At 36.3% G+C, this 10,000-nt stretch overlaps 2 protein-coding genes across 2 annotated transcripts in view; one reads left to right on the forward strand and one right to left on the reverse strand.

Moving 5' to 3' along the window:
- LOC113803506 (endochitinase) overlaps window positions 1-4,452 on the forward strand; it is an 8,496-nt gene extending 4,044 nt beyond the window's left edge. The window contains exons 5-12 of the mRNA XM_027354290.2: window positions 720-888; window positions 1,553-1,641; window positions 2,129-2,244; window positions 2,443-2,569; window positions 2,749-2,934; window positions 3,344-3,422; window positions 3,897-4,047; window positions 4,180-4,452. Of these exons, the coding sequence (XP_027210091.2) occupies window positions 720-888; window positions 1,553-1,641; window positions 2,129-2,244; window positions 2,443-2,569; window positions 2,749-2,934; window positions 3,344-3,422; window positions 3,897-4,047; window positions 4,180-4,228 (966 nt within the window). The 3' untranslated portion in view covers window positions 4,229-4,452. The remainder of the gene's footprint in view (window positions 1-719; window positions 889-1,552; window positions 1,642-2,128; window positions 2,245-2,442; window positions 2,570-2,748; window positions 2,935-3,343; window positions 3,423-3,896; window positions 4,048-4,179) is intronic.
- Window positions 4,453-4,911: 459 nt separating this feature from the next.
- ND-B14.7 (NADH dehydrogenase (ubiquinone) B14.7 subunit) overlaps window positions 4,912-10,000 on the reverse strand; it is a 5,764-nt gene continuing 675 nt past the window's right edge. The window contains exons 2-3 of the mRNA XM_070122598.1: window positions 5,733-5,948; window positions 4,912-5,368 (exon numbers count right to left, since the gene is read on the reverse strand). Coding sequence (XP_069978699.1) covers window positions 5,199-5,368; window positions 5,733-5,948 — 386 coding nt within the window. The 3' untranslated portion in view covers window positions 4,912-5,198. The remainder of the gene's footprint in view (window positions 5,369-5,732; window positions 5,949-10,000) is intronic.

The raw sequence follows: 10,000 nt of genomic DNA on the forward strand, positions 1-10,000 counted from the left end.
AAAAGAAAACTGCGCCCTCTGGAAACATCACTTTCCCGCCATTTTTTTTTTTTTTGTTAAATTAATGTATAACACGGAAATGAAACGCTATAAACGCAATGTGATCCGGGAAAACTGTAAACTTACACAAAGATACAAAAAACTACTCATATAATCGGAAATATATTCAAGCATGTGGAACAGCCAGTCTTTAGAGAATATGGGAACACATCGTGGCCGCCATATTGGCCTAAAGACCGACATCCATAGAGAATGGATAAATCCGATTTAAAAGTACAGTGTGACATAAAGACGCTGAAGATGACGTTTACCATATGCAGTATATTGATGTATTTATAAGAAATCAAGAAAATGATTTTCAGAGTCCGTGACTTACTCCTGATGTAATATTATTTTTTCATTTGATTTTACCTACCAAAGTGATTAATTATAGTTTTTACCAGATCCAATAACATTATTGAGTTCGGTGCTGTATATTACTCACTATTAATTTCAAACAAGAAAATTAATTACGACTACACAGTTTGTAATGCGGAACTTCAAGACGAGAGTTTACGGGAACTAATAATTTAAGATGCTCTCTTCCCGATTAATGCAATCAGTAAACCTTTTATAGATTTCATGATCTCCAACAACCAACTTTATATTACTAACATAGACAACTATCGCTCACCACATCTCTACAAACGGACTCACTACACTCATTCCTTCCCCAAAAGTTCGACATTGATGCGGGCGGTTACGAAAGGTTTGTGGGGTTGAAGGATCGCTTCCCGGGCCTCACCGCGACCCTGGGTGTAGGGGGCGGGGCCAGTGGGGTCGCGGGGGTCTTCTCGCAGATGGCCAGCAACGAGGAGCGGAGAGCTATCTTCGTCCGGAGTGTCATAGGTGAGTGATATTATTTATTATTTATTTATTATTATCATTACTTATTAGTAGATAGAGAGAGATTGATTGTTATAAATTGCCTTCCGCGTCAACAGCCGAGATAGAGAGAGGGAGAGGGAGAGGGGGAGGGGGAGGAGGATGGGGAGGAAGAGGAAGAGGGAGGGGGAAGAAGAGGGGGAGAGAGAGGGAGAGGGGGAAGGAGAGGGGGATCGAGAGGGAGAGGGGGAAGGAGAGGGGGATCGAGAGGGAGAGGGGGAAGGAGAGGGGGAGAGAGAGGGAGAGGGAGATGGCGAGGAAGAGGGAGATGGAGAGGGAGAAGGAGAGGGAGGAGGGGGAGGGGGAGGAGGATGGGGAGAGAGAGAGAGAGAGAGAGAGAGAGAGAGAGAGAGAGAGAGAGAGAGAGAGAGAGAGAGAGAGAGAGAGAGAGAGAGAGAGAGAGAGAGAGAGAGAGAGAGAGAATATAGATAGATAGAGAGAGAGAGATAGAATTTACTATTATATTAGCTATTTGCAACCCGTGTGACTTAATATACTGATATTACAAAAATTAGAAAAAAAAATACTCAATTAATTCACACACATTTCTGAATATCGCAAACTTCTACGACTCTGAACAGTCACTTAGATTATACGCAATCGCCAAATGACCTTGTTATACTTTCAGACCTTGTAAAGACGTACATGTTCGATGGTGTTGACGTAGACTGGGAATACCCCGATACACCAGATGACAAAGAAAATTTCCGGTTGCTGGTATAGTCCTTTCTTAAGTATTGACATCTATAGAATTTCTAAATCAGTTCAATTAAAAAGGGTGATATATACAATTATCTTGCCATTATTACCAATATTTATTTTCATTAGTTATCACTATTTTTGATTCATTTTCATTATTATTGTTACCGTCATTATAATTTCGAACTTCGTTATTATCATTATTATTATTGTTATTATTATCATTATTATTGTTATTATTATCATTATTGTTATTATTATTATTATCATCATTATTATTATTGTTATCATCATTATTATTATGAACATTATTATTAGTATCATTATTATTATTGTTATTATTATCATTTTTATTATTATCATTATTATTATTGTTATCATTATCATTATTATTATCATTATTATTATGAACTTCAGTATTATTATCATCATCATTATTATTATTTTTGTTAGTATTATTATCATCATCATTATTATTATCATCATTATTATTATTAATAATTAGATGGACGAACTGCGGGCGGCTTTAGATGCGGAGAGCCAAAGCCTGGAGCTAACCATGGCAGTGCCCATCGTGAGGTACAGACTGGTGGATGGATACAGCGTCCTGGAACTGTGCAGGTACAGCTAACAACGTCGACAGTGGTAAAAATTAATACAAAATAGTCTTCATTTGACTGTTAGGAGTGAATTGGAGTGAATTTTTTTTCCCAAGGGTTGTATTGTAATCACCATATGTCTTCATAATGGGTTTAATGAAAATAGGCAGTGCTTCCTTTTATGACTAAGTGATCATTGAATAACTACACATTACTTCAGAGTTGTGGATGCCGTTCACCTCATGGGCTACGATCTGCGAGGAGTGTGGAATGACTTTGCTGACGTGCATTCAATGCTCTATCGGAGATCTGGCCTCGACTTTGGCATTCTCGAGGAAATAAACTTGGTGTGTTGACTAACTTTGCAAGTAGCTTTCCTCATTATCAGGTGACAAAACGGCTTGGATCAACATTTAGATATTCCAGGTTATATCCAGTGTAAATTATAAATTGAAATCCCATCTTTTGCGAGCAGAACGTCGTATTCAATGTAAATTAAAAATCAAAGTCCCATTTTTTCGAGTAGAGTGACGGTGCACTTCTCTGGGAGGAATTTGGATGCCCACGAGACAAGCTGGTACTAGGAGTGCCCTTCTATGGACGAAGCTTCACACTCTCTGATCCTTCTCTGCATGGACTTCACGCCCCGATCACTGGGACTGGAAACCCAGGTCCGATATTGGGAGATCCTACTGTCCTGGTATACTTTGAGGTAAGAAACATTTATGACATGATTATCAAACTGTTGAATCAATATAGCGTTCTCGTGGTCTGAGGGTGCTATACCAAATTTTTCGCTTATCTTTCATATCATTATCAATAATATGTGACATATTTGTTGCTAATTACCTATATCTTGCAAGTTTTGAGATTTTGCAAGGCTGCCAAAGCAGGATAGGAGAGGCTAGTTTTTAAGTCACAAATTTTTTTGAGAATTTTACCATGCCCAAGAGGATTTACTGGTTTCTTAATGAGCACCGAGCGACTTGTGTTTATTTGTTTATAAATTTGACCTAGAATGATTGCCTTGAAATATACCTGTGTAAATATTGTGCCATGATTGTAATACTCATTTGTATGAACAATTTAAACATGATACTTCATCAAAATTCTTACACTAGATCTGCACAAACTTGATGAATGACCCTGAATGGACAAGAGAATGGGATAATGAAGGTTTAGTTCCTTATGCATACAAAGGTAAGACTTTCTTTTCTTGTAGAAGTCATGTTAGTCCATATGAATATCACTATGGCAAAAGATGTGAACACTTTGCACATTCTTGTATATGCAATTGTATGTGTATTTAAAGAAAATATTTTCTCTTATAATTTTATACTTTATTAAATAATTGGAATAAACAGCTCTCAAAAATTTACTTTAAAAATATAATAATTTTCAATTACTTTTACTTTTCTTTCTCTTTTTTGCCTGCTAGAACGTACTGCACTCAGTATAGGGAATATTATTCACTATGTTGTTATCAAACACAAGTATATTTGATTAGATGTACATTTAATTATAATCATGGGTTATATACACAAATCCTGAAATTAGCTAGTAACAACACAAAAACTAATGACTGAATAATGATAAATACACTCATACTTTCACATGGTAAAATGAGCTGCTGCAGCTTAATAGGTTTTGAAATATAATAAATTTTTCCTTCAGGAGACCAGTGGATTGGGTACGAAGACACCGAGAGTCTAAAGATCAAGATGGACTATATTAGAGAAAATGGATACCTTGGGGCTATGAACTGGGCTATTGACGATGACGACTTCAAAGGCTGGTGCGGCTTAGGGATCAACCCCATGATGACGTAAGAAATGTTTTGCTCTTTTAGCTTGTATGTTGAATGAAAAAAGGAAAAAAAAGGAAAAAGAAAGGAAAAAAATATTGGAATAAATTACTAACTTGGGTCTCCCTTCACCATCTCTCTTCTTTGTTGCAGAACGATGTATGAAGGTTTGAAGGATTACACTGTACCAAGGAGCAACTAAAAACAGTTTCTTCAGTCCATATTCTTTGATATAACATTTCTCTACGTCAAGATGGCATGATTCTTAATTAGTGTGTAAGTGAACTTGAGTCCAGTATCTTTTGACTCAAATTTGTTACTAAAGTTCCATACATTGTATTGATTGGCAATGAATAATCATTAATTGTAAGCATATATAAAGCATACTAATTCTCCTATGAATAAACATTTTATCTAATGTGCAAATTTCTCCTAATTTTCCTTTCTTAAATATCAGGTTTCAAGTTCAAGCCCCTTTTTTTAACCTGTTGACATCATCTAAGGGCTGGGGGGGGGGGGGAATGTTGTATTTCCAAGAATATGTTTGCCTCCCCTTGAGGGCCACATTTATTTTAGCTTTTTAAAGAATCATACCTGTATAGGTCCATTTATAGCCTTAAAATGCTGCTAGCATACTATTTACTTTTTCTAAATTTTTGTTCACTTCACTCGCCTACCTCCCTTAACTTTGTTAAAGGTATGACTTTCATTGATTTTTTTCATCATAAATCTTGACTTGAAGGTCAGTCTGCATTTCCAGCAACTTTCTCCAAAATAGATATTTTCATAAAAAATTAAACAAAAATCCGCATTAAACAATAACTCTATTACGGATATATACATTTTTTTCTTTTAAAGAAAAGGATATATGCATAAACAATGATGTCTTATTATAAATATTTATTTACACTGTAAACATCCTTCTAAAATTAGGTATGGTCATTAATTTCGTGTTACTAACTTTCCACCAAGCTATACTGATGTTCAAACTTTATGGTTTGTTTTTATTGCATGTGATAATTTTGACTCATTTCTTCCGAAATGCCTTTTTCAAACATATACAAGCATTTCAGGAATTTCAATGCATCCTTATTTCTGAAAAACAACATAAAGCTGCTCCGGAAACTGCTTCTGGTTCGTAATTACAGCCGGCGACAAAAATAAACCCCCTTTTACTTGTGTGACTTTTGGAGGGTGAAGTCATAGCTAACGTGGTCAAAGGAGCCAACTCTGTGAGTGACTCCCGGGAAGAGCTTCCAGCCATTGTCCTTCGAGTCCTTGTAGAGGATGGCAGACAAACCAAGGAAGGCGGCCACAGGCACTCCAACACGGAAGGTTCGTGCTGAAAAAATAAAAGATGAATGAAGATGAAAAATATTACAAATATATAATAAATATAAATAAATAAACAATGAATAAATGAAAATAAATATACAGTAAAAAAAAGAAAAGAAAAAAACGAAAGAATTCACTAAAAGAGAAGAATCATTCTCAGAGACTACGACCAAAAATTGAAAAAAAATTCTGAAACAAATCTTATAGAATGGAGTTACTTAAATTGTGCCAATACTGTTTTTACAGAATGAACCTATCTGGTACAATAAAGAATGACCCAAAAAATTATATTCAGTTTATCTTTACCAGTGAAGAGAATTAAAAAATGGGGTAAAATTACAACAGCGAGTATCAAAATGACACCATCTTACCAGCTACACCGATAATACCACCAGCTGCGGATCCTCCCAAAAAGTAGTTGAGTTTATCATCCTTTCCTCGCAGGCTTGTGGAAGCACATGTGACTGCAGCAAAGACAGCCCCTGCACCAGCCAGGGGAACAGTGGAACGAACATAGGCTCCCAGTGTGGGCACGTATCCCTGGGGTTTGGTGTACATCAACACATCATAGGTAGATACGACAAGTCCTGTAAGAGAAGGAAAGATATATATGAAAGTGATATTCTGGGAGCAATGATAGAGTACTGACTCTGACAGAGAGGCTGTGGTTTCAGTGATAAAAAAGAGGACTTTGGGATCTTGGAGAAATATGGTAAAAAACCTATCATGTCTTTAATACTTTTCAAAATTGTCTGTGGTTAAATATTTGATAAATAACCATTCCTTTTTCCAATACAACTATTTTGAAACTAGTGGTAACATTGATATCAAAATAACATGTATTATACTTGCTATGATTTTCTTCTTCAAATCAAGGTGTAGCTAATATTCAAATCATATTCTGAAACTAGGCTAAAATGAACTACAAACCATATGAAATGAGCACCAACAAAACATTCTTAAAATGTTCCAAACTCATGACGGAATAGTTCCAAGGTAATATTTTCAATTTAAATAAAATCAAACACAAATATGTATAAAATTCTCAAGAAAAATAAGAATATAATGACTGTGATCCATTTTAATGCAAAACATATGCAAACAGTGTGATGAGTGATGCAAAAATCAGCAGCTTGTTGCTAAATGTAGGTATATAGACAATCTTTTTCTGTTCTTATTCGTAATCGCACTACAATCATCAACACATTAATTATACACTCCTCCTTATTTACAAAATAAGCAAACCCCCAATAACTTGCCCAGCAATCGCAGTAAAGAATGCCTTTGGCGCTGTGGCAAAGGCCAACAAACCTATACCATATTCCAGTTGGATAGATCTTAGACCACTAACTCCATTTTCACCTTATAGCTCTTCTATATACCTATTCTCAAAATTGTAATCATACCCTAAAAACTTTATACATCATGGTCATGAAGAAAATGATCAAAGGTTGCTACTTCTTTTCAATTTTATTTAAATCTTTTCTTAATGTTAAATTTATGTCAACTATCAAAAGAGATACATGTCATAGAATCTACTGATTTATCAGTTCCATGGACTGTTTGTAATTATACTGAAAACAATCTCCTAATACACATATCTAGTACAAAAGTTGCCCAAAAATCCATTCCTGTTTATCTACATGAGAACAAATATACCATGCATGTGTTCTAATAATCAGTGAAATACCGGTCTAGTATTTATTCATCATGGGAACACATCATGTAATGCTATGAGGTCTGTGCTCTGTACTCTGGCAGAGGCCAACAACTCCTCAAAATATACACCCTAACAAGAAAAGACCTGACTAATATTTCATTTTGAGTATAAATTACCTTTGAGGCCAGTAAACTGTATCATTAAACACTTATATGACACTCACAATGACTTTTAAAAGGGGAAATTGGCATATGTTAACGAATGAGTATTATATCAGATGCTAGGCATTGGCAATGTTTTAACCTAAATGCTAGATGGAATTGTGCAATTCCCGGCATCTACAGAGATAGGTGCATGGTGTTACCTGGCATGACAATCCACTAGCCTGTGAGACACCTAGCCTCACTAGTTTAATGTAAGCACTTTGTTCTAATCAGTCAAAAGTTCTATTAAAAAATCTAGGTTGCCAGGACTGGGCATGCCCTTTGGGCACTGCTCAAGGGGAGGGTTTATGTGGTGCTCTTCCCCCTTCACACACCCCGGGGAACATTATCTTCCCCTCGGCCTACATGACACGATGGGGCTGAAACTCAAGATCCCGCAAAATTGGACTTTGGCTGTGAGCGGTGATTTTTGCAATTTTTTTCCCCTTTATTTGTGATGTTACTGTCCTTGTCTGCAGATTATTTATTGAATCCACAACTACAACTCTCAGTCATCTACAAGAATATCACCTCCAATTTGCCTGAGTGTAGTGTGTCAATACCATTAAGATGAAACTAATATGTGATCAAAGGTCCAAGCTATAATCATCAAATTCCAATCTGACAGTGTCAAGCGACTGCCATCATCTCTGCACCATCAGTGGTCTGTTTAGGACAATATTAACCACATACATCACAGATGCAGAAGTTTCTTAAATGATTCCAATATCCTCAATTTTACTTTGTGCTGTCATAAGTAAACTTTAACATCACCCACATCTTTCAAGCATTTTTTTCTTTCTGTTTTGATATTCATTTGTTGCAAAATTGCAAAGTTATTTAGTATCTATTATACACATAACATTCAAAATATCAAGTGATTGCAGTAGTCTCTATACCTTTGGAGCATCCATTACATCATGGCTGACTTACATGTGTTTAAGACATATAAATATGGAAGCACCACGAATGGAATGTTTTGATAGGTCAGTTGAAATGTAGGTAATTGTCTCAAATAAATATGTCCTAAAGCCCTACAATACTGGTACAGGTGAAGTTTTCTAATTCTCAAGTATGGCTGTGGGTAAGAATTACTGAATGGAAATTCCCCTATATTCTAAAATCTTGTGCCCAATAGTAAGGGAGAGCAGGAGTAAGGGGTCACGGGGTCAAACGTTTGGTGGAGAGTACGGCTAGAATTATTTAACCACCACTGGGATTGTTAAAGAACATGTATAAAGGGTATGGGGCCCAGACGGCTGAGCCCTGTGGTAAGGGGTTAGATCGAAATTATGGTAATGTGTATTCTATTAAACATTTTTTAGTAATTCTTTACAGTATGGACATACTTGCCAGAGACTAAGTCCTCAACTCCAAGTCATCAAATTTATTAATCAAGTTGCCATGACTGGGCATCCCCTTTAGGCACTGCCAAGGGGGAAGGTTGAAGGGGGCTTTGCCGCCCAACATTCACTGGGTTACATTGTCTTCATTTTGGTATGCACAGCAAAATGGACCTGAAACTCAAGAGCACCAAGTGGGACTAGGCTGTGAATAGTACTTTTCGTTATATTTTTCCTTCATTTGTGGTGTTACCATTTGCGTCTATACATAATTTCTTGTACTAACAATAGCAACTTTTTATGCTTTACAATAATACCATCTTCAATATGCCTGAGCTTAGTGTATCCATCTCATAAAGATTAACCTTTTTAGAATCTGGGATCTTGTCTGTCGCATTTCATTCACCAATTTCAATTAACCCGTTGGATCCAGATGAATCTCGGAAATCACGGTGAAAAAACAGAGGCATTGGTGTTACATAAGTAGCTAACATCCTGAGCATGCAAGAACACCCATGAGTGGCGACAAGACTCTGTACCTTCCCTTTGCAAAGTTATTTTGTGTAATCTTTTTTAGTTTTATTGCCATTTTCCAATGCCTTTTGATTTGCTTTATCCAGATGGTAATAGCTAAATTTCCTTGCACAGTCTCCATATCATTATATATCTTTTTTTATAATTTTCAATTTTACGTAATACAACTTGTGCCGCCAGTCACAGCAGCCATGAATATGATACACGGCTTGAAAATGGTGTCCTCCCTGGAGTCAGTGCTCTTCCAGTCACTACTAATGCACGTTACATTCAACATTAATTTACTGATGGAAATAATGCTAAAGCCCTCTTCAAAACAGAAAATGAGTCAAATCACACTCTAAGAGGTTTGTGCACTTGTGGCCATTCTTTTCCATCACCCTGGTCTTAGCGCATGATGGCAAGTTCATGTAACCTGAGCCGCGGCCATTTAGTTCAATGACGGAATGTTCATGTCACCCACCCCTTGACTCAAGATTTTCCAAGGCGTGACCACAATGTCATCTGGGTCCAAGGGGTTAATTAGTGTTTTACTGTACTGCAACTCCCCCCCTATATTCAATTCATTTCCACCTGATTCAACCTAAAATTACTCTGATGTACTTCTATTTTCAGGACTATTAACTCAAAGTTGCTAGCTGTATTTGTCACTAAATTGGTATATATCTGTAGTACTCTTATATTTCTCAAATAACACATTTTACCTGACAAAGTTGATGCGATGGTCTTAGCAACAATAAAAATATGACCAAACACATATACCAGCCAATCATGTGTCTATGTTATGTTACCAAGCCAATAAAAATGTCTATTACATCTTTCCTAAAATATGCATGCCTAAATACCTTGAGTGGATGTCACTACCATTAGGTAGCCTAGTCTCAATGAATTAAATAGCT

This window comes from Penaeus vannamei, chromosome 6, assembly GCF_042767895.1.
Source record: "Penaeus vannamei isolate JL-2024 chromosome 6, ASM4276789v1, whole genome shotgun sequence".
In the NCBI taxonomy this organism is placed as follows: Eukaryota; Metazoa; Arthropoda; class Malacostraca; order Decapoda; family Penaeidae; genus Penaeus; species Penaeus vannamei.